The sequence below is a fragment of the Aristolochia californica genome, unplaced genomic scaffold (assembly GCF_029961685.1).
Source record: "Aristolochia californica isolate CCGP_79_NKW_82.1479 unplaced genomic scaffold, dmAriCali1.0.hap1 SCAF_9, whole genome shotgun sequence".
NCBI classification, from domain to species: domain Eukaryota; kingdom Viridiplantae; phylum Streptophyta; class Magnoliopsida; order Piperales; family Aristolochiaceae; genus Aristolochia; species Aristolochia californica.
In genome coordinates this window covers 11,503,615-11,531,464 of record NW_027182290.1, presented here as the reverse complement: position 1 = coordinate 11,531,464, position 27,850 = coordinate 11,503,615, and the positions used below count along the sequence as shown (strand labels likewise).

At 40.4% G+C, this 27,850-nt stretch overlaps 2 protein-coding genes across 3 annotated transcripts; one reads left to right on the top strand and one right to left on the bottom strand.

Moving 5' to 3' along the window:
* Positions 1–13,069: 13,069 nt before the first annotated feature.
* LOC137940581 (transcription factor MYBS3-like) lies at positions 13,070–16,617 on the bottom strand. Of its 2 annotated transcripts, XM_068785727.1 has the most exons (4): positions 16,132–16,617; positions 14,537–14,745; positions 13,902–14,453; positions 13,070–13,651 (listed from the first exon to the last, which is right to left on the bottom strand). In XM_068785727.1, exons 1-3 carry the CDS (start codon positions 16,406–16,408, stop codon positions 13,923–13,925), a joined length of 1,017 nt encoding a protein of 338 aa, XP_068641828.1. In that variant the 5' UTR covers positions 16,409–16,617; the 3' UTR covers positions 13,070–13,651; positions 13,902–13,922. The 2 variants fall into 2 exon arrangements, with proteins under 2 accessions (XP_068641828.1, XP_068641827.1); XM_068785726.1 differs by having other exon boundaries at positions 13,070–14,453.
* An 8,631-nt stretch (positions 16,618–25,248) lies between these two features.
* On the top strand, positions 25,249–25,695 carry LOC137940641 (uncharacterized mitochondrial protein AtMg00820-like). The gene has a single exon (XM_068785794.1). The coding sequence runs from the start codon at positions 25,249–25,251 to the stop codon at positions 25,693–25,695; it is 447 nt and encodes a 148-aa protein (XP_068641895.1).
* Positions 25,696–27,850: the final 2,155 nt, after the last annotated feature.

Genomic DNA, 27,850 nt, shown 5'->3' with positions numbered 1-27,850 from the left:
GTTTGACTTCTCGGTGGAATATCATGCGAGGAGATTAAATAAGGTGGCAGATGCCTTGTCACAGTGTTTTGAAGATCAGCAGTCGGTCTATTCTATCAGCCAGCCGAGATTTCTCATTATGGACTTGGTGCTAGAAGCACATGCAACTAACCCTGCACTACAGGAACTGCATCAGCAGATCTCAGAAGGGACAATGAATGTGAAGTGGTCCATCCAGGATTCACTTATTTATTACAAGCATTGGATTTTCCTTCCACCTGAGTCCGAGTTGATTCCAGCTATTCTCTCAGCCTACCACGATAGTACACGAGGGGATCCAGAAGATCATGCACAGAATTCGAGCTGATTTTTATTGGCAAGCCATGAAACCCTCTATTGCGACTTATGTGGGCGACTGTCAGGTATGCCAGCGCAACAAAGCCGAGCACTTGAGTCCAGCCGGTCTTCTCCAGCCTCTGGCCCTTCCTACGCAGGTTTGGGTCGACATTTCAATGGATTTTGTGGAAGGCCTACCCCTGTCAGCCGGCAAATCCGTACTTTTCGTAGTGGTTGATCGATTCTCCAAGTACGGGCATTTTATACCGATGGCTCATCCGTATACAGCAACATGGGTTGCTCAGACTTTCCTGGAGCAAATAGTCTGCTTACAAGGCATTCCAGAATCCATTGTGAGTGACAGAGATGCAGTTTTCACGAGCACCTTTTGGTGGGAACTGTTTCGCTTGAGTGTGACGAAATTGAAGTTCTCCTCCGCCTATCATCCACAGACAGACGGGCAGACTGAGGTGGTGAACCGCACCATCGAGATGTATCTACGGTGCTTGGTGGGGGATCGTCCGCGGCAATGGGTTCAATGCCTTCTGTGGACTGAATACTGTTACAACACTTCGTTCCATTCTGCATTGTAGTCCACTCCTTTTCGGGTTATATATGGCCGGGATCCACCTCGCCTCCTCTCGTACAACCTAGGGTCCACCCGCGTGGACACGATTGATCAGGCACTCATAGACAGGGATCTACTGCTACAGAATATCACAGAACGGCTACGACGTGCCCAAGCTCGGATGAAGGATGTATACGACAGAGGCCACCGTGAGGTCTCTTTTGAGGTTGGAAAGTATGTGTGGCTACGGCTCCAGCCCTACCGTCAGCAGTCTCTAGCGGGACCTCCACGTCATAAGCTCTCACCCATATTTTTTGGGCCGTTCCCCAATCTTCGTCGCGTGGGACCAGTCGCCTATAAACTCAAATTATCGGACACAGCCAGAATTCACGATGTGTTTCATGTCTCTCTTTTGAAGCCGCATTCCGGAGCACAGCCTACATCCACTCCATTCCTACCACCGGTTGATCATGGCGAGGTTATTCTTAACCCAGCTGCGGTGTTACGTGCACGACTGACCAATGATCATTGGGAGATTCTCGTTCAGTGGACGGACACTGACCCCGACGCTGCAACATGGGAACGTGTGGACATCTTCAAACAAGTCTACCCAACTTTTGAGCTTGAGGACAAGCTCTTTCTCCATGGAGAGGCAGATGTTGTGGACTCAATAGCACACCGAGTCACACAACGAAGAAGACAACAACAACTCACTCAATAGGATTTAATTCTTATATTTCTTTGAGTAGGATTTATTTCTTATATTGTTTTAAGTAGGATTTATTTCTTATATTGTTTTAAGTAGGAGTTATTTCTAATTACTTTATATGTAAGGACATTATGGGGAATTATTGTAACCCTAACCCTAAAACTTCCTATTTAAGGGATAGGTATGAATGAAATAGGGAAGCTTTGAGATTTTAGAATAACCTAGTCTAAATAGGTTGAGATCACCTCTTGATCTCGAGTTTAGGGTTTACTCCAAAAATCCAACCTATCCTTCACCCTCCATCACCATCCATCTTCACCCAAATTCATCCACTATCATCCCTACTAAGAAAAGGAGCTTCCTGCCCCTTTTCCAAGCGCAAAGAGGAGGTTTATCCTCCCTCTCGGCAGTAGCAGCAAGAGAGGCCCAATTCCTCCCTTACCAAGCAGCAAAGCGATGATTTTGATCCTCAAATCTTGAGCAAATCCTGGTGCAATGTGGGAGCTGATCATAGCTTCAAAGAAGAGGTATTAATCTATCCCAAACTCGTGTTTCAAGCTATATAAAAAAGAAGGATTGCATTCTTAGCTAGAGCAGCAACAAAGAGGGCCAAACCCTCTTTGCCATGACCAAGAAAAGAGAGCACCTTGCTCTAGCAAGGTCAGCATTGGTGTGGGGTCTTCTATCTACCACAACAACTCGGTAGGACCCTCAAAATAGGATCTTTCCTCCTGGCCAAGCACTGGTTAAGGAGAAATACTCATACACAGACCCTTGACGTGAAGTGAGTAAATTCTGAGTGCTGGATTCACAAATCCCACGCCGTGTTACTCGATCCATGACCCTGGACCATAACATATTACCGGAGACGATGACACCAAACTCCGCTAATTCTACTGTTGTTGCCGTTTGAAGATCCCTCTACATTGCCATCTATCTTCGGAATTTTTTGCATTGCTGGAAGATTATCCCACTGGCATCTTATATTTCATTCTGAAAACAACAACAAACAATAGAGCATGCCAGTCAAAAAATAAAAATGATCTCGCCGGAAGATTTTTGCTGGCTGGTTGGTATCTGGCTGATTATTTTCATTTTGCCGAGCTGGGTTGCCGAGATTCTCTGTTATCTTCAAAAGATTATTGTCCACTAACTACTACTTTCCTGCTCTGTCTTTGCTTGCTTAATTATCTATCATCTGAGTTGTTGTCTCGTGACGGTAATGTCAGATGGGTTGCTATTTTGGGAGGGCAAAGAGGCTGGCCTTTCCTTTGCCAGCTTCGGCGCCATCTCTAGTTTTCCACTCTGTTCGGAAGCGAGGAGGAAGACGAAGGCATATTGATTAAAACATTTCCTAAGTTAGGAAATTTCATTGAACGTCGGTTCGGTGCCTGCTGAGTCTTGGACCAGACCCGCCCGAGGCAAACCAGCAACTCGAGCTTACTTATTCCGAGTTTAACTTGGACTAACTCAACCAGGTCCAGGTCAACTTAACTCAGGCCAGTTATTTTTTGCATCGGCATACGTGTCCAGACCCAAGTTTATACAAATTGCTTCCACGAGTAGGATATATTGATCTGCTATTTCACTCGACGCGACTCGATAAATTTTTTTCCAACTAGATTACTATTTTGAAGTATTGACAGATTATTCCTTGGTCAACATATTATTTGGTACAGATACTTGCATTGGATTATTTCAAAGGTCATTTTTACAAGGATTATTTTGGTTCGTGTTATATGGGTGCAAGACCATTTCAACTGTTGCTATTGTGTCTCTTTGGATGAGACATTATTATTGAAGAAGAGGTGGCCTTGGTATCTTTCCTCATACCATAATTTATTTGACTCTAAAAAATATTACGGTTGGGACATCATGAGAGTCGGTGACCGGATTGAGAAACTATCAATTATTTTTACTCTAAAAAATATTGAGGTGGGGACACCATGAGAGTCGGTGCCCGGATTGGGACGCCATGATGGATGAGTTTATTAAAACATATCATTTTATTCCTCCCCCCTCCCATCCATTAATGTCATTTATTACTCCTACCACTTGAGAGACATTGTCCTATGGAGGGACACGGTGATGGAGGAATTTTTTTTTTATTACCCTTCAGAACAGCGTATAGACCAACTACCTACATTAATAGGAGTGATATTACCTGCAAAAGATAGGAGCGTGTCGAACATCCAACATGAGTTATTTGAGTGGATTATGGAGCAATGTCATATGACTTGAATTAATACTACTCTGACTTATCTTATACCAGTTGGGCCTCATGAACGAGAGCACCAGCATGAGGGGGAGTGTTGGAAGATATGGAGGCTTGCCATTTTATACACCATTTGAAGCAAGCTGAGAGTTCTCACCCCCAACTTGAGGGGGAGTGTTGGAAGATAGGGTCCAAGCCCACACGACCAAGGAAGGCCCACATATCCAAGTGTGTTAGAAGATGGACCCAAGCCCATAAGACCAAGGAAGACCCATACATCCAAGAGATGTAGAAGACGGGCTCAAGGCTCACAGATCAAGGAGAAGGCCCATACAATGATGGCAAGATGGTAAATAAAGAGTCATCTCATAGAGATGGCATTAATGTAATTAGGTTAAAGTTCCAGGGTTACAACCCTAAACCTTAAGTTCGAGAGTATTATTTTAATACATTAGTTTTATTAATTAATAAATAGAGCTGCATGGGGAGGGTTAGGAGCATCAAGTCCATAACCCTTCTTGCTCAAGTTTTCTCCCAATGGGTCTCTCTCCCTTTTTCTCCCTGAGCTAAATTCATGGAGTCCTGAAAATCAACAGTATGGAATCCATGAGCTAATATGTTGTTTATTAGTTGGCTTATTAATAGAATGGAAGAACATGTCTCCAATAATGTTATTCATCTTGAGACGGCTAAACAAATTTTGGAGACATGTGCGAAACTGTATTCTTGCTCCGACAATTTACACAAGCCATATGATATTCTCCAACAGATGTTTACACCAAACAAGGCGATAATATCCATGAATATTTGGCTCACTTTAGAGGACTTCTACAAGAATGGAAGCTAGCCCAGCCCTACCTCCACAGACATCTCTATCCAAGACAAACAAAAAAGAGGCCTTAGTTACTACCATATGCCTTGCTAATATTAAACCATATCTTGAAATTGCCAAGAGTCAACTTCTTAGCTCTTTCGTGGTTCCCACTTTTGATGATGTATGTGCCACACTTCTCCGTATTCCAGACGCTTCTTCCCCTAATACTAAAGTATCATCCGCTATGTACTTTGGATATAGGGGAACACGATTTGACCAAGGCCAAGGCCATGGAAGAAATTTTAAAGGAGGTCGAGGAAGAGGTGGAAGGGATGGCTATGGCAGAACCGATTGGAAAGAATGCACCAAGTGTGGAAAAACTGGCCACATGCTATTCAGACTAGCAATGACCCTTTTGCAAAATATATGGCTACCTTGAAGAGATGTGTTATAAGAAGGCTACTCAAGTCTTATTAAGTGCTATAAAAAAGGAACAACCTACCACATCAACATAAAAGAAAACCCTTCATGATGATGAGTATGAGTTATTCCAAAAAATGAAAACACTACTGGGTTCTGCTCCAAGTTCATCCTCCACTACTGCTACTACCACCGCTTAAGGTATGCTATTTGCCTCCTCCTCATCCTGGATAATTGATTCAGGGGCCTTCGAGCATCTCACAAGTAACAAAAATTTACTACACTCAGTGTCTCCTTGTCTTTCACAAAAAATTGTTACCATAGCTTATGGGTCTCAAACTAAAGTTCTAGAGAAAGGTTCCACTTCTATTACACCATCACTTCTGCTAACTGAGGTACTTTTTTTTCCTACCTTCCCTTTAAATCTTTTATCAGTTAGTCAACTCACCAAACATTTTAATTGCTTTATCACCTTCTCACCCACTTCATGTGTTTTTTGGGATCTTACAGCGAAACAAGTGATTGGTGGAGGCCGTGAACAAGGGAAGGGGGGGGGGGGGGGGGGGGGGGGGGGTCTACTACCTAGATATGCCAAAAATAAATACTATTTCCACCAGTGAAACTGAGACCAAGTTATGGCACAACCGGTTGGAACATCCTTCTGCACAATCTCTTCATCATATGTTTCCTACTCTTAAAGCAAGGTCTGAGTTTCATTGTGAAGTCTGTCACATGAGCAAACATCAGAGGTCCACATACGCACCTCGTCCAGAAGTTAAAAGTGTCACTCCCTTTTCCTTAATCCATACTGATGTATGGGGACCCTTGAGCGTCTCAAACATTTCACAAGTTAAATATTTTATATCATTTATTGATGACTTCACTCATACCACTTGGCTATTTCTATTTAAAGAACGTTCTGAAATACCATTAATTTTTAAATCTTTTCATGCTATGGTACTCACTCAGTTTGGTCAGAAAATTAAAATCCTCCAGTCTGATAATGCTAAAGAATATACCTCCAAAGACCTTGACTCTTTTTATCAAGAAAATGGCATTATCCATCAAACATCATGTGCCTAAACCCCTCAACAAAATGGTGTAGCCGAATAGAAGAATCGTCATATTCTTAAGGTAGCTCACAGTTTACTATAAGCCATGAAAGTTCCTTACTTTTATTGGCCACATGCAATCCTTAGGGCATGTTTTCTTATAAACCGGTTATCATCTTCCATTCTTGGTAATAAATCCCCTTACTCTCTCTTATTACCCAATGATGATCCTTTTTCACTACCCTTGAGAGTCCTCGAGTGTCAATGTTTTGCCCATATTTCTTCCCCCAAACAAAGTAAACTTGATCCAGAATCTATCAAGTGTATTTTTTAAGATACTCCCGCACACAAATGGGTTATGTTTTCTATTATCCCACTCTTCACCATTTACTCATGTCTAGGGATGTCACATTCTTTGAAGACTCTCCATTATATTATGACCATGCTCCTCCAGGTTTATCTTCCGTACCAAGGTCTCCTCAATCGGTTGTGCCCCGTGTTATAGACACTACTCATCCCCCTAACACTCTGGCTACACCACACCTGTTGAGTTTATGGATCCCATCGAGGTAAGTCCATCTTCTCCAGTTGTTTTTGGCCTAAAATATGATACTTGTCCTATTGCCCTCATAAAAGAACCCTGATCATGCACCATGCCCTCTACTTCTCATCCCATAATAAATTTTGTGTCTCGTCATCATTTGTCCCTTGTATATTGTAAATTTCTCTTTACTATTTCTTTCGTCTCTGTACCACAGTCCTATCAGGAGGCTCTCACACATCCAGGGTGGAAGGCGACAATGGATGAAGAAGTACAGTCTCTTTATGAAAATTAGACATGGGCACTAGTCCCACTACCATCAGACAAGAAACTTTTCGGTAGCAAATGTATGTTTACTATGAAACACAATCCGGATAGGTCCGTGGCTCGGCTAAAGGCTCGCCTTGTTGCTAAAGGCCATACACAATGCTAAGACATTGATTATGAGGAAACCTTCTCTCCAGTGGAAAAAATGAACTCGATACGTGTATTATTAATTCTGGCAACTAACTCTTCCTATGCAACAACCACCTAGGTATGTGGTTGAGGGGGAGTCCGTGTGTCCACTAAAAAAATCCCTTTATGGTTTGAAACAGTCTCCTCGTGCATGGTTTAAAAATTTTAGCCAAACACTTATACGGGCCGAATTTCACAGATGCTCTGGAGATCACTCTATATTTATTAAAGACACACCGAAGGGCAAATTTATTCTTGCAGTATATGTTGATGATATTATTATAACCGGTAGCGATCCCGAGGGCATCCAGAAAACAAAAGAAAGTATGTATGCTGAATTCAAGACAAAGGATCTCGTACTACTCAAATATTTTTTGGGTATTGAAGTACTACAATCCAGACATGAAATTATATTATCTTAGAGAAAGTATGTTCTTGACCTTCTGGAGGAGACCAGAATGATAGGATGCAGACCAGCAAAAACTCCTACAGACCCAAATACAAAATTATGTGTAGGTACTGGAGAAGAGATAGATACTGAAAAATATCAAAGGTTGGTGGGAAAACTTATTTACCTCTGAGTACAAGGCTAGATATTTCATATGTAGTCAGTGTCGTAAGTCAATATATGCACAACCCACAACTAAGTCATTGGCAAACACTAGAAAGGATATTGTGATATCTGAAAGGAGAAACAGGAAGAGGGTTTTTCTATAAAAATCATGGTTACTTCAACATCGAAAGATTCTCAAATGCGAACTTGGCCAAACCCCTGGATGATAGAAAATCTACTTCAAGATATTGTACGATGGTTGGAGGGAACTTGTTTAATGGTGAAGCAAGAAATAGAACGTAGTTGCATGGTCTAGTGCAGAAGCAGAGTACAAAGCCATGGCACACACAGTCATTGAACTCTTATGGATCAGGTATCTTCTTATTGAACTAGGATTCTACAAAAAAAACTCATATGGTTCTAGATTGCGATAATCAGGCTGCAATACACATCACATCGAATCAAGTCTTCCATGAGAGAACAAGGCATATTGAAGTAGATTGCCACTTCATATGAGAAAAATTCACTACAGGCATCTTATCTTTCAAGTATATATCTTCTCAGAACCAGGTTGCAGATATTCTCACCAAACCAGTCACTCAAAAAATTTTGTCCACCATCTACTACAAGCTAGACATCTACGATGTTTTCTCACCCCCAGATTGAGAGGGAGTGTTACAATGTGGAACCCACCATGGTTGCATGAGTTGGTTGGACCCACCATGAGGACATGAGAAGCCAAGAGGAGTTAGCACATAAGCTTGCATGAGCTGGCATGAGTTGGCAGAATTGAAGATCTAGTGGGATGCACAATAGATACCACGAGCTGGTATCTTTGACACATGAGCTGGAAGATTATGTGGGACCCATAAAATATATTATACAAGCTGGTAAATCCATCTAAGAGGTCACGTCCTTATGGAGGACTTAGAATTTAAGTAAGTCACAAGTTAAGGAAGTTAGAATTTGGGTAAGTTCTAAATTGAGTTGAATTACATTTGGAAAGTGTACGTAAATTCTATCACTCCTCCACCATAAAGAGGAGCTTGTATTCATAATAAATTCATCTAGGCAAGGAGTTATCTCCTCTCCCTCTCTCCTATAGAGGTTCTTCTTCTCCCTCTTCTTCTTCTTTTCTTCTTGTTTCACCTCTACCCAAGATTACTCTCTCTCCTTCTTGGTTTTTTCCCTTCTCTCTTTCACCTTGCTCGAGATATTATTTATGGGTCCTAAATTCAACATGGTATCACATGAAACATTTAGTCATTTGTCAAGCCTACCACTATTCACATTGTTCTTAGCCTTGCAATAAGTCGTGGCTGGTGGCTTCGACAACTTGATGTTAATAATGTTTTTCTCCAAGGTACTCTATCTGAAGATGTCTTTATGACACAACCACCTGGTTTCATTGATCGTGATAATCCGAATTATGTATGCAAACTTCTTAAGGCCCTCTACGGTCTCAAGCAAACACCTTATGCTTGGTAGCATGAGTTGTGCCAATTTCTCATTGCCTCGGGATTCACCAACTGCCATGTAGACTCATCTCTATTTATCTTTCACACAGTTTCAGTTGTGTTGTATATTCAGGTCTATGTTGATGATATCATTATTACAAGAAACAATGATCAAGCTATGGTGATGTTCGTCCACCTACTTGCTCAGAGATTCTCACTCAAGGATCTTAGCCCCTTGGCTTATTTTCTCGGTATTGAAATTGTTCTTCATTCTCAAAGACGACTTTTGTCTCAACAATGTATATCTTTGATCTCCTTGCTCACACACGCATGACCAATACAAAGCCTATCACTACACTACTTGCCACATCATCTACACTCACACTTCAGCTTGGCACAACACTCTCCGATGCATCTAAATATTGAACTTTTGTTGGGAGTTTGCAATATTTGTCTCTTACTCGCCCTGAAATTGCTTATGTGGTAAATAAGTTATCTCAATTTATGCATTGTCCCACTACTGATCACTAGGATGTTGTCAAGCGTTTGTTATGATATCTCTGTGGGACTCTAGATTATGGTATCGTTTTATATCGACAATCTTCTTTGTCCCTTGATGCGTTCTCTGATGCTGATTGAGCAGGTAACAAGGATGATTTCACTTCAACCGGTGCCTATATTTTTTTACCTAGGTCGCAATCCTATCTCTTGGAGTTCTAAGAAGCAATGGATTGTGGTTCGATCTTCTATGAAGGCAGAATATTGATCTGTTGCTACCACTACAGCTGAGATCCATTGGACTTGTTCTCTTCTCATTGACCTTGGTGTTTTTCTTCAACGACAATCGGTCCTTTATTGTGACAATATCAGTACTATAAATCTATGCTCCAATCTAGTCTTTCACTCGCGCATAAAACATGTAGATTTAGATTACCATTTCATTTGAGAACATATTTAGAGTGGTGCTCTTTGGGTGACTCATGTCTCCTCTACTAATCAATTAGCAAATGCTCTCACCAAACCGCTTCTCCGAACATGCTTCCTCTTCTTGAAGATCAAGATTGGAATCTCCTCTCGAAGCTTCATCTTGCAGGGGCATGATAGAGATAAAGAAGACAAGGATAAGAGAAGTTGAGATTGTTTCAACTTGTAACTCTACAGTCATGTAAACTCTCTTAGAGATAATCCTTATCATGTAAAATTTTATCATTCTGTAACCTATAAATTACCTGTATCAATGAATGTAAAGTATCGGTAAACAATACATTCATCTATTTCTATAGTATAAACCCCTACTGATCATCCCTATCCAAATCCCCTTCAGTCAACCCCAGAATCTCTATCACTTAGCAAGAAAAGATTACGAAATGTAGCTGAAAGAAAACGGGTTTGTCTAAACTATAAATTTGTCAGCTTTGGTGATTTGATTTAATTTTACCTACCTGAATTCCTATATTGAACTTAGAGGTAAGCAGAAACTCAATTGGAAGGCCAAAAGATAAGCTTTACTTAAAATACTTCTAGAAGCATTCCTTCTTCTCTCAAGCTTCCGTTTCATAAAGCTCTCCTGATTTTGCAAGAGCCCAAGCTAAAAGCAGCAAGAATCCACATTTATGTTCGTGGAGGTAGTCCAAACTATCAAACTAATCTGGGTAAAATGAGGGATCTCATAGAGGAACTTGGAGCTCCCCGGGAGGTGAGAATGACTAAAATCCCACTAGCTTACTCTTATATTTCTTTGAGCTGATTGTTGAACCTTATTGGTGGTGAACTTCATCAACAAGGATATAATTTTTTCTTTGTTCCTATTTTTTATCTATCGGGTTACTACCTTTTCCTTGATGCGATCTGCATTTGAATGCACCATTTTTGCCTGCTATTTCCTTTTGTCCTTTTGTTATGGTCTCTGACCATGGACCGAGTGATTTGACGATGGGAGAGGTCTTCTTGCAATTCGGGGGTAGAACCAGGACGTCGGGACCTTTTCTGGTCTACCTATGATGACGGATTTGGGTTGAATAATGGAATCGACGAGAAAGAAGGATGAACGCCCAAACGTGAGTGGAGAAGAAGGATAATCAGGCTCTTCAAAGGTATACCTGCACCTTGGGTTCCATGAGAACGCCAACCCTTGGTTCGTTAGAGAAGAACTCAGATCCTTGATAATTTTCTACTTACCGTCATTCACTTACGTTAGCTTTATAAGGCTATCATGCCAAAGTTTGAGCTATAGATTATAACAATAATGTCATTCGTGGCTGCCTACTATCAACAAGGAAATAAAGAAACATATAATGCCTAAGTGCCTCATTGCTCCCCTGAGTCACCGACTCATCCACGTCGTCTCTGGATGACTCGTCCTGCTATGGAGTCCATAACACCTTCTCTATCCATACAGTTTTATTTTAATTGAAAAGTCCTGATTTGGAAATGTTATTCACTAAAATAGCAAGTTAAACATGATATTAGTTTTAACCCATTAAATATGTCAAATCATCCTAAGCTTAAAAGTGCCCATCATAAAAGAAGTATCCCCTTACGATATGGTAAATATGAATGTATGCTAACCTTTTTTTTCTTTCTTTTTCCCGTGAAAAGATTTGTTCTATGTTGTTTGGAGTCATAATTTTATTTGCTATATGTTGTTTACTTTAGAAGCCTACTTATCATACTCCCTCTTGTTTTTTCCATTCATAAACTTAGGGATGGGCACGGGTCGGGTGGGGGAGGGGACGGGTTTTTTAAAACAGGAACCCAATCCCCATCTCCAAACAAGATTGGGAAACCAACCCCGTCCCTGGCCCCGTCCCCACTCCCACCTTGTTCCCCGTCCCCAAAAGGATGACCCAACCAAGAAAAAGTCGTGCTAATCTCAAAAAATCAAGCAAAACTTATCAATAATAGAAAATTTTATGAGGCAAACAATCACAAATCAATGACGATACTAACATAAGCCATTTACAAATAAAAACAAAGATAAATAAGATTAAGAATTGAAAGCTTAAAATGCTTCATTTGGATATTTCTTGCTACCATAAGAATTTGTATTCATCTATCTATAAACTAAAGCAATGTGTCAAAGAATTTACGGCCATGGACAAGCAATTGACTAAGCATGGAGTTCTCTCTAGCAAGATGAGGAGTTGGAGAGAATTGGGAAAATCCATTAAAAGAACTCACTGGACTTACCCTCACTGGCATTATTATGGACCAAGTTTACAAATTATTAATGGTTGATCCATTAGACAAGACTCCTAAGATTGCTTGCAAAGGGTGTTGATTATCTATTTTAATTATTTTACTTTTTTTTTTTTTAAAGTTTACATTTTAGTTCTAAAGTTACTGTTGAAAATTATTGAGGAATCTTATTTATCTATATACTATCTCGTAGTTGTTTTTCTTATTGGTGCATGAGGTTCTCGCTAGTATATACAAAGAAAACACGGCTGATACAATATGGAAAGGGCTAAGATAAACATTTCACATATTTCGTATTTGATCAGCCCTCATGAAAAATTATTATAAATTTATATAGATTACCATTAAATGAAGGTCACATAAGCCTATTGTAATATTAAAAAAAATTAATGATTTAGCCTTTTAAGAATTAAATAAATTAACAAAGAAAAACAAAATTGGAAATTGATTTGATGTCGCCCAAGCCGTAAACAGCCATGATTTTAATAAAATAAAAATATTTTAAACATACAAACATAAATCTTTAACAATAAACTTACATATTATAAAACTCCTTTACTTAATATAAATTTTATGCTATTGATATCTATTATGATAAGATTCTATAACTACACAAAAGAGACCTTGGGAGCACCACTTGCGTTATCTGGTACAAGTAAATTTTAATAAACGGTGCATATGTATTAAATTTTTCGTGTCGTAGAGAGCAGATAGAACCTTTCTGACCGTCGTCTTCCCTGTTCGGAATGAAGTTACCAATACACGTACCAGTAGTCCAAAGAATAAATGCATTCATGACAAAAACCCAAGTACAATAGCGCCCACCCTTGGGCTTCTCCCAAGATGAGGAGGTTACGAGCATCCAGACCAAGAAAAGGATCATAGAGAGAACAGAATACATAAATAAATCAGTATTTTGACAAAGGATTTGTCCGAACGTGGGCCTCCAAAAGTGATCTTACTGGAACGACCTTATCGGAAAGGGTCAAAAAAGTCAGCTCAATAGTACCAAAAGCAAAGATAAAGACCGTCGTTCTCAATAACAAGTAAAATGACGTTGCGTTTCACTTTTAAGTCTACCACATATAGTACGGAGAGGTTAGACTCATCCAGTATGACATTTAAAAAGGAACATGATTCCCCGCCTCAGTGACTAGTCTCTTTTCTGCCACTTTTTGAGGACGAAAGGATGTTAACGACGTACCAGAAGCAACAGGGTATACAAAGACCATCACCTACCTGTTCTTTTTAACTATTTATAACATGCCCAAGCTCCATCAAGATTACTCACTTCAGTGGTCAGTTTTTACAAGATTCAGCAGTCACTAATAAACCAGTACTGCTGTAGCAAGCCTGCAAGGTTTTAAGAACATGAAACAAAATAAATAAAAATAATGCCAACCAGCCGACCTGCTTCTTTGGTTATCACAAAAGGAACCGTGGGGGGTAGTTAGGATCATTCCCCCATGAACCAGCTGTGTTGTAAAGAAAGAAATTCCTCGGATATAAAAAATGTTTTCTGATTCATACGAAACAGGATTGCAGTTTATTCATCATATATTAACACGAATTCTGCAGAATTTAATCAAAATACCAGTCTAACCTTGGAAGTTCCAAGCACCCACTAGACCGCGTGGATTGGGCTATTAGAATTCATACCAGAACTGCCTGAAGCAGTGTTAGCATGGAACGCTGACTGTCTGGTTGAGCCTTCAAGCAATTTCAGTGAAAGCGATGACGGTGCCATATGACCCGCTTCCACCCCATCAACTGGTTCTGTTAAACTTAACTTAGACATGCCCACCAACTCATCAACATTGATCGGAATCTTCGAGTGTACAGCTCTTGGCCTTACCACTTCATGCGTACCTCTCTCCATTGGCTCCCCAGAGTAACCCGGCCAGAAAGGAAATGAAAACGGAAAAAAGGGCGAGAAATAGGCAGGAAATATTACTGGATAGCTGCACTGTGAACTCTCTGCTTTTGGAACGGCAGTTTCACCATCATTGGAAGGAGTCGAATCCATTGACTCGCATTCTTCATCAATAGCTGCAGGGGGGGAAGGAGGAGGTAAAGGATTGTTGCTCTGCATTTCAGATTGCTGATGGTTGACAGGAAATAAATCTCGCGAGACCACAGGGGGAGTGTCTGCAGGCTGAGATAACAACAACTATCATAAACATTGGCATAGATATGAGAGAGAGAGAGAGAGAGAGAGAGAGTGAGAGAGAGACTAACCTCATCTGCTATGATGTCAAAGAGGCTGGATCGTCTCTTTCTACGGGTTACATTGGTCTGGCGAATAAAATATTTCTGTGCGTGACTAGCTACCTGGGTTGGTGTCCTTGATACCACAAAATTCCGTGCTATGCCTCGCCAATCACCTTTCCCCAACTTCTGCAATCCAAGGAGAAACATGCGATGTTCCTCTTCAGTCCATGGCACACCTGAAAATTAAAACCATCTGATGTCAATCTAAACTGCATGAAAGATGAAGGAAATTTTTGAAGTGTTTCTAGACACTAAATAGTGAACCAGCTATAAAACAACAATTAGACCAGCTCTGTTAAAACCTTTTATTACATTTATTTTTTTTGTATGTTAACACCCATTTCCTCAGCACAAAGATAAGACTAAAAGCCTTGATCACTTGTGTTTCAACATAGATCATGACTAAGTCAATTTGTAACTATAACTGAGCTGGAAATTCTACTTAAATGAGTACTGATAAATGAGAACCATAGATAATGAGATCCACCATACTTGTGCCATCTTATCAAACAAACTTGGGACTTGCATTCAACATTGTTCATCATGTCATAGCAAATTGTATGAATTTCAGGAACTCAACATTTCTTCCTGTTACCCCTTATTTTCTGCCAAACTGAGTGCATATGCATATCTCTCAATGGATGCAAGAGGTATGTCACGCATCACATCAAAGGTTACAGGGTACATCGTTGAAAACCTTCAGAGTGAGGTACCGCACGAACAAATACAGTTCACTAAATGAAACACAAAGGAGGAGAGTTGCTTCTGCAATTAGGAGGTATCATTAACAACTTTTTTTTTTTCAAATTCACCACTATCATAATGAGGATTATGCTGAAATATTGATGCACTTACTGCAGATGATTTAGACTTCAGGAACGAGCGTCTATGGCAATTCTTCTTCAGCTCAGAGCAAAATGCAATAATTTTGAAGGGAACATTTAGCAGGTGCAGAGCCACCTTGAACACACGATATATATTTTTTCCAAACACCACCTTGACTGTTACGCAGAAGATGTGGAGTATGGTAACCTTCTTTACCATTATAGATAACTTCAGCATAAACGGACCTCAATCCTTTACTAACCAGTCCCAAGGATTTTTAAGTTGGTGTTAAACCATGCCTAAATGTTGTATCTCAATCCGGTTCTAGGTGTAAAATGGTTCTTATTGACTCTACATGGACCTATCATAACAGTAACTTGAATTCTTTAAAAGCGAGTTCTAAAGAGTTTCAGTGTAAGAAGATTAATCTATATCGTGATCAATTCAAGATGGAAAACAATTCTCACTCTCTATGTCAACACAGGCTATGAACTAAGAAGTCAACCAACCCATAAGGGCATCTTTTCAGAAGCTTTCCTCCGAACACAAAACTCTGACACCTATCCGAAGAAAAATCGAAATAACCTAACAAATGAAAGATAAGAAAGAATTGAATTCGCTTCGCAATCAAATAAGGGCAAGAGCAACAAAACAGATAAAATTAAAAAAACTCAAACTCAACTAGAAAACGCCCGCCATTCTAAACATGAAACCAGGCCGGTAAAAGCAAGTATTACCTTTCTTGCGCTCACGGCAGCTCGAAGAAGACCCTTGTACAAAATCCTCCGACGCATACCCATCCGTCTGACCACCGCCCTCGGGTGCATGATCCGGAGATCCCGGATTATTTCCGTTATTACCACTGGAGCCGGCATAGTGCGAAAGATTCCCCATACTCGCACTCTTCCGGATCGATCCATCCGTTAACCTAACTCCAAACAGCTTAACCCCTCTGTTCGGACACGTCCTCGAATTGTGCCCATTATGGCTGCAATGCGAGCAACGCCGAGTCATTTCGTCCTCCCGGTCCGGACCAGTCCGATCACGATCGAACAGATCCGAAACTCCCGCGCAAGACGCTGATAAGCCACGGCACCGAGGCGGATCACTAGGGTTTGAAAGGAAGATTTCAGAGAAGGGGTAAAAAAAAGGATAGAAGAAAGAAAGAAAGACAGAAAAGAGGGAGAGCTCGGGATTTCGCAGGGGGGAAAGAGAGAAGGACAGACGAGAGTGGAACGAGGGAACGAATGAGATCGATAAAGCAATCGGTGAGATGAGGGTCTCCGAAGACCCGCAACGTGGGCTCGTCTCCGTGGCACGTACCACACGAGTAATAGTGTACGCGTATAGGGAAGAGTAGCCGCGGCTTCGCGTAAGGATTAAAAAGCTTATCTGGAGGAGACCATCCGATTCCGCCGGCGAATGTCACGACTCACGAGTCAGACCTCTACCATTGTCGTTGATCTGCCCCCCCCCCCACGTGTCATTTTAGTGTTCCACAGTAAGAAGCAATCCCACATACTGTGGGACCCGCAAAGAAGAAAGATTTGACGGTAGCGATTCGTGGAGATATCCACGACGGGAGACACGGTGACGACAAGCGCATTTATTGTGAGTTACATTAAATACGCGTGCTATTGACGAGAAAAATAATTAAAATATTATATATTTAATATTTAATATAAATAAATTAATAAAAAAAACTAAAATTAAAAGCGTAACCACCGACGGGCAATGTATCGGGAGGAAGGGAGGGAGGATTGACAGATTTAGATTAAATCGAGGAAAATGCGCTTGTGAGGCTTGGATTACGTGTCCGGAAGAAAGAGACAGGTAGCGCGCGGCTAAGACCTCAGGAAATAGTGGACCAGCTCTAGTCGGTGTCAGCAAGAAAAGTCAGAATCATGAGACTCGCGACTGTGCGCTACATCTCCTTCCCTCGGGAGCCGAAACAGGTTTTCCAAAGTGTTGGAACTCCCGCCGGACCATGTGAAAGGCAAACTTATCCGAAATTTTTAGTATTTTTTATTTTAACAGATAAATTCATAATAGTTAATTTCCATAAACAATCAGATTATACGTCTATTATCTTATTTAACTAACAGAACCATTGCAATCACGGGAGAGACCAGTCAAAAGTGGAACCGAAACCAGAGTAATTGCTTCATCATTTTCATCCTCTAAGCACATATTTTTTTTATTTTTTTATAATATTATATTATCAAGTGGACTAAATTAAGTTTAACGGACGATTTAACAGATTAAATTAATAAGAGAAGACAGGAAGGAAGTGACAATGAAGAGCCAATTGCAGGGAGAATGCAATGCATCCTAACCGTCTTATATACGTCTTAAATGGATTAAATAAGCCAAGTTCATGAGGTTAAGAAACTAAGATGAGTAGTTGGTATTTGCTTATTTTATGTGGTGGACTTATGGTTGTGATTTGCAGTAATTTCTTTAATAACCTTTGGAAGCGCCTGGGACCAGCGGCAGTGATTAACTGTCATGCCAGCAATCATTCTTTTTCCCATTTTCTTTCCTCAGTTTACAATTTAGTTAAGAGGAGTTCAGAGGTCCTAACTGTAATAGAAACCATGCAAAATAATCTTCATGAAAAACTGGGAATGATATAGTTACCGAAACAAGCACCCTTCCATAAGATCACCAATATTGACAATGAAAGCACTGAAGAGACGTTTACAGAGTCTGGTACGAAACAAAAACATGAATGAATGTAAGGGAAGCACCGGTGTTTCTTTTGTCGAAAGCAAATGTTTATTTTGTATAATCATCTACTAGAGAAACAGCCTGACATTGCTGACTCTCACTAAATGAAAGCATATGTAACGAAGCAAAAAATTGTTAGGTATTGAACTGAATCAACCCTTTATAATTGATTAAGGGTGGTATTTATATAATTTTGAATAAAAAATATAAGTTTTACATGAGAAGATAATAACAACATGGGATAAATATAATGAGATCTTATCAGATAATCGTAGGGATTATCTTAATCCTTTACTATGCCCCTTAAAGATAGGTCACAGTTAGAGAGGTCAATCTTATCTCGTAGTCACTAAAACTATGAACTTGGCACTGGCTTTGTTAGGAGATTTGTTTTGAGGGTTATTGGAAGCAAAAGGATGGGAAGAACAGCGATTGAGGTGGATGGAATCAGAGAGAGCGTATAGTCCGACGAAGAGAAGTGTTTCGAGGATTCTTGGAAGCAAAAAGACAGGAAGAGCAATGACACCGGTAGTGGTTGGGGCGGACAAAATTGGAAAGAGTGCATCGTTCGATAAAGTTATATGTTTTGACGGTTCTTGGAAGCAAAAGGACGGGAAGAGCAATGACACTAGTAGTGGTTGGGGCGGACAGAATTGGAGAGAGCGCATCGTTCGATAAAGTTATATGTTTTGAGGGTTCTTGGAAGCAAAAGAACGGGAAGAGCAATGGCACAGGTAACGGTTGGAGAAAACGAAATTAGAGAGAGCGAATCGTCCGCATGAAGAGATGTGTTTTGAGGGTTTTTGGAAGCCAAAGGGCGAGAATAACAATAGCACTAGAATTGGTTGGGGCTAATGGAATCAGAGAGAATATATTGTCCGACGAAGAGAAGTGGACTTATGTCTGGCTCTACTGAGATGATGCAATGGAGGGAGAAGGCTGGTGCAGTGCAGTCAAGCGTGGTTGCTAATAGAGCTGACAGCGGTGGCAGACGACAGCAATGAAGGTCGACAGCGACGACAAAGGTGATGGTTGAAACAAAGTCAAAGGGAATGAAGGAGGCAGCTCGGAAAGGAAGTGGCAATGATGTTTGGCGACGGGAGAAGAGTCAAAATACAACTAGATGATGGCAAATAGAGCAACAGAGGCACTGGCAATGAAGGTGACGACAGGAACATCAGGGTAGGTTGTTCTACAACGATGATGATGGCTCTGGGAGGTTCGAAAATGTTGGGTGAACAACTACATCAACCAGAAGGCTTGGAGAATAAGGAGATATCGTGGTGAGGATTATGTGAGGAGAGACGCGACTTTGGCACAGGAGTGAGGAGACAATTTCGAAGAAAATATTAAGAGGAAGGCTTTTGCGGCTTCGCGAAACGGTCATCATGGATGGTCGAGGGGGCAACAGAGAAGAAGAAACGGTGAATTAAAGGCTTTTGTAGCATCTTAGATGGTTGGGAGGAAGAGAAGAATCGATGGAAGTAAAGGCTTTTGCAGCATCACTGAAGGGTCAACACGGATGTCCGAGGGAGGCAGAGAAGAAATGATGGATGTAAAGGCTTTTGTGGCATCACTAAAGGCTCAACACAGATGGTCGGGGGGAGGCAGAGAAGAAATAGTGGAAGAAAAGGCTTTTACAGCATCGCGGAAGGGTCATCATTGATGGCCGAAGGGAGATAGAGAAGAAACGATGGAAATGGCTATGCTTCGGTGGTTCAACTTGAATTGTTGGAGGGTGTTGTAAAAAGGGAGTTATAGGTGGAGAGGCAGAAAAAATTTTGAAAGATGGCATATGCAGAAAATCGAGATGCTCTGATACCATATCAGATATTGAACAAAACCATACCTTTACAATTAATTAAGGGTGATATTTATACAATTTAAAAAAGAAAAGATAAACTTTACATGAGAAGATAATTACAACATGGGATAAATACAATGAGATCTTATCCGATAATTTAAGAGATTGTATTAACCCCTTATCAAAAACTCATTTTTTTTGTAGATGGGCCTATTAATGAGATCCAACATTGTTGCCAATTCTAGAGCTACATGTGAAACTTTAACTATGTTTATAGACTGAATTTTCTTGAATTTTTTAGCATGTGTTATGGTGGCAAACTTCCTAAGGTATTATGATCTTAAAAAATATAAAAAAATTAATGTCTTTTTCCTTGCATGTAAAAGACAAAAGTTCAGCTGGCATGCCTCAAGTTCATAGTACATGTTTGAAGCCCAGTGAACCTAGTGGTAGCTAGAAGTCCATTTAACCTGGATTGTGTATGAGAGAACATAAGCAGAAGGTGAATTTGCTTCTATTTTGTAAAAAAAAAAAACCCCTTCATTCAAATTGAGTGCCAATGTAGTCAAAGAGTAAACTTTGAGCCACAATCCTGGAAAGAAAAAACATTTGTCATTACTCTCATTAAACGAAACTTGATAACTTAGAAAAAAAGATACGAATACCCTTTGTTGGCCATTGATTTGGAAAATTTTGGGGTGCACTTCCCTCAAGAGGACAAAAATTCGATGATGATCTTATTTTTGTTGCTAAGAGGCTCAATAACAAGGTGAAAGCGTAAAATTAGCAGTACCAAAATTGATATCTTTGAACAGATCAAGAAGAGTATTATGCAACCAAACATCACTGAAGCTTCACAGCTGAATAGAGAAACAACAAATGAAATTTCATAGTGTTTTTTTCTTGTGCCCATTACTATTCCTAATCTTAATTTTTTGTCAGTTAAAAGAGGGAAGAAATTCCCTTAACTTCCCTAGCAGAAAGTCCACAATACTTTTTTCGTCTCTTGTAGATTATGAGCTAAGTCCACAAATACCAAATACTAAAGTGAAAGGGATCAAAGCCTATATAAATGAAAGGAAGAATTAAGAAAATGGCAAACTCAAAAAGGTTGATAAAGATTGGGTGAAGTAGTGCTAGGAAGTAACAACCAAAACTTCTAAAAAATCCCACTGAGATGCAACGAAGCAGATTTGGATATGAATTTCATCACCATTCAATCACCACAGAGCCTAATCACTAAATTAGTTAAGGCATGATCTCTTTTGTTGAAAGGTTTTATTTTCTCCTTATATGAAGCCCCTACGAAGCCCCCCGACTAATCTAAGAAATAGCTACAACATTTGAGGAGACAAATCAATGAAATTATTAAGAGAGAAATTAAATTAATTTTAAAATTAAAAAATAGAAATCAAATTGTATAATAATTTGATAAATTAATAAGAAATCAATCAAGAGATTACTAAAATCAAGAGATTATTAGGAGATTGATTTTTCATGATTTCCTAAAATCAAGAGAAAATTTTGATTGATTTTTTATTTCTTAAATTAATGAAATTTGAATCCTTAGTTAGAGAATTAAACAATCCTTAGGCTTGTATTGATTGTAAAAATTTATTTTGATTCAACAAAAAAAATTCTCTCTTTCCTTCCTTGGATTAGGCTCCTAGGACTGAACCATGTAAAATTGGCTTGTGCATTTTTTTCCTTTCATCTTCAATTTCATTTTCGCATAGAAATTTCTCATGGTATCAAAGCCGAATGTTTGAGTTTGGTTTTTTTTGTTTCTATTAAGTACCTAGCCAATACTATCTAAAAAACCGGCCTGATAGGTAGCGGAAAGCCAAGTACTTAGCCCAGGACCACAACAACACACGCCCCTTGGGGATTGGGCTTGTCCCCAAGCCCAGCTGCTGCGAGTCGACCACCTAGGACGGCCCATACCTGTTACGATATGCTCAAATGTATATTAGATATAATTTATGTTCATAATTGTTGTATAATTTGGGTTATGTAGTTATTAGATTAGGCTTAATGGGATGGGTGGTATTGTATTGGGCCCATGGGCCATTTCGTAACAGGAAAACATAAAGCTTAAATTTTTTTACCCCAACGGAAACATTTTTCCTTCGTCGCTCATGTACTTTGTGTTCACCGTGAAACCAGAGAGCTCAACGCTCTCTCTCGTTAGTGTTTTGGACTATTCCGTTAGTCCCGTGAGGTAATGGTAGTTTCGTCCACCACCGTGAGCTTGCTGTGCTATCAGCTGTTGAGTTTCATCAGATCATTCATTCAACCGTCGAATCGTTCGTTTAACATGGTATTAGAGCTGGATTCGTCGGATCGTTGAGTTTTCCGCCCGAAGCATTCGTTTGATCGTTCGTTTTCAGAAGCATCCCTGTCCGATGACCTACACTGTCCAACGACTCTGTTTTCGGCAGTGCTTTCGAGGGTTGTCGAAAAATCTTGTTGGAGCATGAAAAAGTTGTCAGAAAAGCTCCAACGGGTCATTTCGTTGCATGAGAAGTTACAACGGGTGGTTCTGTTGCCGGGGAGGGGGTTCTTGCCGGGAAAGAGTTTTTGCCGGAAGGGGAAAAGAAAGGTGCGTTTTTTTTCCCCTCGTGTTCGGTTAAGAGGAAAATTATTTGGCATAAAGTCGTTCTGAAATTTTGAGAAACTTTGGGGGCCGATTTGAAATTTCTGAAGGTTTTGGGGTCTATTTAGAATTTTTGATATTTTGTGGGCAGATCTGGAATTTCTAAAGGTGTGGGGGTATATTTAGAATTTCTGAAGGTGTGGGGGTATATTTTGAATTTCTAATAATTTGGGGGCAAATCCTTAATTTCTTAAAGTGTAGGGGTCTATTTGAAATTTCCAAAAAGGGGGGGTATATTTAGAATTTATGATATTATGAGGGTAGATCGGGAATTTTGTTAGATCCGATCTTACCATGTCAGTAGACAAGTTAGATTTCTCTCCTATTCGATTCACGGGCAAGAACTATGGTGCTTGAGAATTTCAGTTCCGGTTATTTGTTCAAGGAAATGATTTGACCATATTGATGGGTATGATTCGGCACCTGGCGATGCTGACACATTGTCAAAATGGATCATCCTGGATGCTAGAGTCATGACTAAGATACTTGGATCCATTGAGCCTCACTTAGTCCTTAATCTGAGGCCCTACAGAACTGCAACAAATATGTGGAATTACCTCCACAAGGTTTATCGTCAAACCAGTACGGCCTGTCGATTTCAAGTTGAATTTGAAATGACAAATTTCACCCAAGGCAGTCGTTCCATTGAAGAATATTTCTCAGGCTTCCAAAATCTGTGGGCTGACTATACTGACATTGTTTATGAGGATGTCCCTGTTGCTGCTCTCTTTGTTGTGAAAGTCGTACATGAAACCAGTAAAAGAGATCAATTCTTGATGAAGCTTTGTCCAGAATTTGAGATTGCTCGATCACATCTGATGAATCGTCATCCAGTGCCGTCACTGGATGCCTGTTTGAGTGAACTTCTCTGAGAGGAGCAGCGCCTTGCTACTCAGGCTGTCATGGAACCTCGAGTTCAGGTTGATATCTCGGCTCCTGTAGCTTATGTAGCACAAGGAAGAAATAAGGGTCAAGACACCAGTTCTATTCAGTGCTTCCACTGCAAGGCTTATGGTAACTTTGTTTGGGACTGCCCCAAGAGGTCCTGTAGCTACTACAAGAAGTCGGGTCATGACATCGCCGTTTGTCCTACATGCCCTAAAAGGAGGAGGAAACCGATTATCATGACACCATCAGTACTTCTAGTTCTGTAGCATTGTTGCCTGTCGTCCCAGTCACTACCATTCCAGTTCCACCAGCACCTGCCAGTTCAACCACCCTTACTCCTGAAATGGTACAACATATGATCATATCTTCCTTTTCTACTTTTGGTATCTTAGGTAAGCAAAAACTCTCTACTCACCCATGGTATTTTTATTCCAATGCCTCTAACCACATGACCAACAATGTTGTATCTCTTTCGAATGTCAAAAAGTATGAAGGCAACCTTCACATTAACACTGCTGATGGCAGCACTCTGCTTATCAGTGTTGTTGGTGATCTCTCTCCGTTGTTAGCTAATGTCTTTGTGTCTCCTGACCTGTCTACAAACCTTCTATTTGTTGGTCAATTGGTAGATAAAAACTGTAATGTTCAGTTTTCTCGATCTGGTTGTTTTGTGCAGGATCAAGCGTCGAGGAAGGTGATCGCGAAGGGGCCTAAAGTGGACATGCTATTTCCACTTAAAGTTTTTTTATCCACTGTTATTCGACGTTCTCCTGTACTTTCTTTTGCTAGTAATGTTGTTGGCTTTGGCACTAAGATGTGGCATAGATGTCTAGGCCACCCAAACTTGACTATACTTCATACATTGTTTAAATCGGGTTTATTAGGCAATCAAGACTGCACTTCTCGTGATACTTATTTTGACTGTTCATCATATAAACTTGGAAAATGTAAAACTCTACCATTTCTGCATCATGCGTCGCATGCCTCTCACTGCTTTGACCTTAGTCATAGTGATGTCTAGGGAGTTGCTCTTGTTGTCCCGCACACAAATTAAATACTTTGTCAACTTTATTGATGACTTAAGTCGATTTACCTAGGTCTACTTCTTACGGGCTAAGTTTGAAGTTTTTGTCATTTTTAAGAGGTTTCTTGCACTCATTGAAACACAAATCTCTGTTCACCTTAAAGTACTCCGCTCTGACTCTGGAGGCGAGTACATGTCGGTGGAATTCCAAAAATTTCTTCAAAGCAAAGGCATTATCTCTCAACGTTCTTGTCCCTCGACCCCAACAAAATGGTGTTGTTGAGCGCAAAAATCGTCACCTTCTTGATATGATTTGCACCCTTCTCATTGAGTCATCCGTTCCTCCTAGGTTTTGGTGTGAAGCTCTCTCTACCTCTGTTCATTTAATCAACTTTCTGCCCTCACTTATCTTGTATCATGTCTCTCCCTTTGTTAAATTATTTGCTTATTCTCCGTCCTACACTGATCTTCAGACGTTCGGTTGTGTTTGTTTTGTGCATTTACCTGATCATGAACGGCATAAACTTACAACCCAATCAGTTATGTGAGCATTTCTTGGGTATGCCGGTTCTCAAAAGGGCTATGTTTACTATCCCCAAGCACGTCGAGTCTGTGTTTCTTGGAATGTGATTTTCTTTGAAAATAAAGTTTTATTTCCATCTCAAGTTACTCTACCGTCTGCCTCTCTGTCTAGTTTGCCGAGCTTTGATGAGCCTCACCCCACTACCTCGCTGCCCTCTCCTCATCCTGACATGGCGCTTGCTCTTGATCCTCCCTTTGCTCCTGCTCCCATCACTCTTCGTAGATCCATGCGTCATTCTTACCCTCCTGCCCGGTATGGTTTTCCCTCCCCTGTATCTCTGGTAGCTACTTTGTCTTCTATTTCCATTCCTTCTGGCTATAAACAGGCTATGGCACATGAGTGTTGGCAAAAGTCAATGCAATCTAAACTACAAGCGCTAGAGGAGAATCACACCTGGAACATTGTGGCTTGCCCTCCTACTATTCGACCTCTTGGAAGTAAGTGGGTTTTCTCTGTCAAGTTGTGTTCAGATGGATCGTTGGATAGGTACAAAACCTGCCTTGTGGCCCTGGGGAATAGGTTGGAATATGGGATTGATTATGAGGAAACTTTTGCACCCGTTGCCAAGATGACCACAATCTGTACTATCTTAGCCATTGCAGCATCTCAATCCTAGCCACTTCATCAGATGGATGTGAAAAATGCCTTTCTCCACGGTGATTTGCAGCATGAAGGGACTCTCCTTGGTGATTCGACTATCTATTGACGACTAGTTGGGAGTCTCATATACTTGACTACTACTCGCTCGGATATCTCCTATGTTGTTCATAAGGTCAGTCAGTTTATGTCATCTCCTCAGCACCTTCATCTTGTGGCAGTTCAGCACATCATCCGCTATCTGCACAGCTCCCCTGCTCGTGGCTTATTCTTTCCTACCGGCTCCACACTACGTCTGGTTGCCTACAGTGATACTGATTGGGTAGGGTGCCCTCATACCCGCCGCTCTACTATTGGCTGGTGTATGTTTTTAGGGGATGCACTGATTTCTTGGAAATGTAAGAAACAAGACTGGGTGTCCAAGTCATCTACCGAGGCCGAGTATCGCGCTATGTCTACTGCGTATTCTGAAGTTATTTGGCTCTGCGGTCTTCTTGCTGAGCTCCAGTTTCCCCAACCCTCATCTACACCGCTTCATGTAGATAATACAAGTGCTATCCAGATTGTGGCCAATCCGGTTTTTCATGAGTGCACCAAGCATATTGAGGTTGACTATCACTCCATCCGCAACACTTTGGAGTGCCAAGTAATATCTCTTCCGTACATTTCTTCGGATCTTCAAGTGGCCGTGTCTTCACCAAAGCATTGTCTCAATCCCGACATAATTTTTTGGTTGACAAATTGTTGCTGATTGACTCACTAGCATCAATTTGAGGGGGGATGTTACGATATGTTCAAATATATATTAGATGTAATTTATGTTCATAATTGTTGTATAATTTGGGTTATGTACATAGGGTTATTTGATTAGACTTAATGGGATGGGTGTTATTGTATTGGGCCCATAGGCCATTTTGTGACAGGAAAACCTATAGCTTAAATACATAATGAAAGGGGGAAAAACCCTAACGGAAACATTTTTCCTTCGTCGCTCGTGTACTTTGTGTTCGCCGTGAAACTAGAGAGCTCAACGCTCTCTGTCGTTAGTGTTTTGGACTGTTCCGTTAGTCCCGTGAGGTAGTGGTGGTTTCGTCCACCACCGTGAGCTCGTCGTGCCGTCAGCCATTGAGTTTCGTCAGATCGTTCGTTCAATCGTCGGATCGTTTGTTTAACAATACCATCCAGGACGGCCCTGACGACCCACTCTAGTTTCTGCTAGGTCGCCCCCTTCGTATAGGTTTGCTCACGTCGGGATTCGAACTCGTAACGTAAGTGCCGACTCTGATACCAAATGTTAAGTACCTAGCCAATACTACCCAAAAGACTGGCCTAAAAAAGATCGGCTGGTAGGTAACAAAAAGCCAAGTACTTAGCCCAGGATCACAATAGTTTCTTAGTTGATTTTTGCATAATTTTTATGCATTTTTTTCCATTTGTTTTCATTCAAATTGATTTATGAATGAGATATATCACTTACTAGGAGCATTTTTCCTCTTGTTTCGTCATAATCCATTAAGAAATGGTTTATAAATTTGTATTTTTCACCGACGAGCATTGTGTTTTTGAATCACTTTTGTCATTGCAATATCGTGATTATTTTTTGAAATGAAAGAGTTATTTTGAAAGAGGACTCATATTCGAGTATTTTCCCTCTTGTTTCGTCAAAATCTATAAAAAAAATGGTGCAATTGAGTTTTTAAATTCTCTTATTCATTTTACGTCGAGAGGAAGATGACGAACCAGTTTGGCTCAACCTGATAGGCATGCTGGTTCGCGCATCCAATTTTAGAAACCATGCCCAAAACTGATACATGGGTTTGGTTCCAACTCGAGTATCCGTTGCACAATCCGCTGCATAGTACGGGATTCGTGTTGGAAACCGATAGAAAATCCGCATAAACACCACATCCGCTTCAGTATCCGCATCACATTCCTCTTCTCGGATTTGGCTCTTACACGTTGGTTGATTGGAGAATTAGAACACCATTTATATGGAAAAATATGTCCCTTTTATCTTCCATATGTCACCAACTCCATTTTAGAACATAGTCTAGGAAATGTAACCCGAATTTTTGTCTTAATTTGACTACAAAAAATTTAATCCTGACTAAATTTTTCATCGATAGAGAATCTATTGTAGTCTAGTCAGTCAAGATATTGGGCTCTCACCCAAG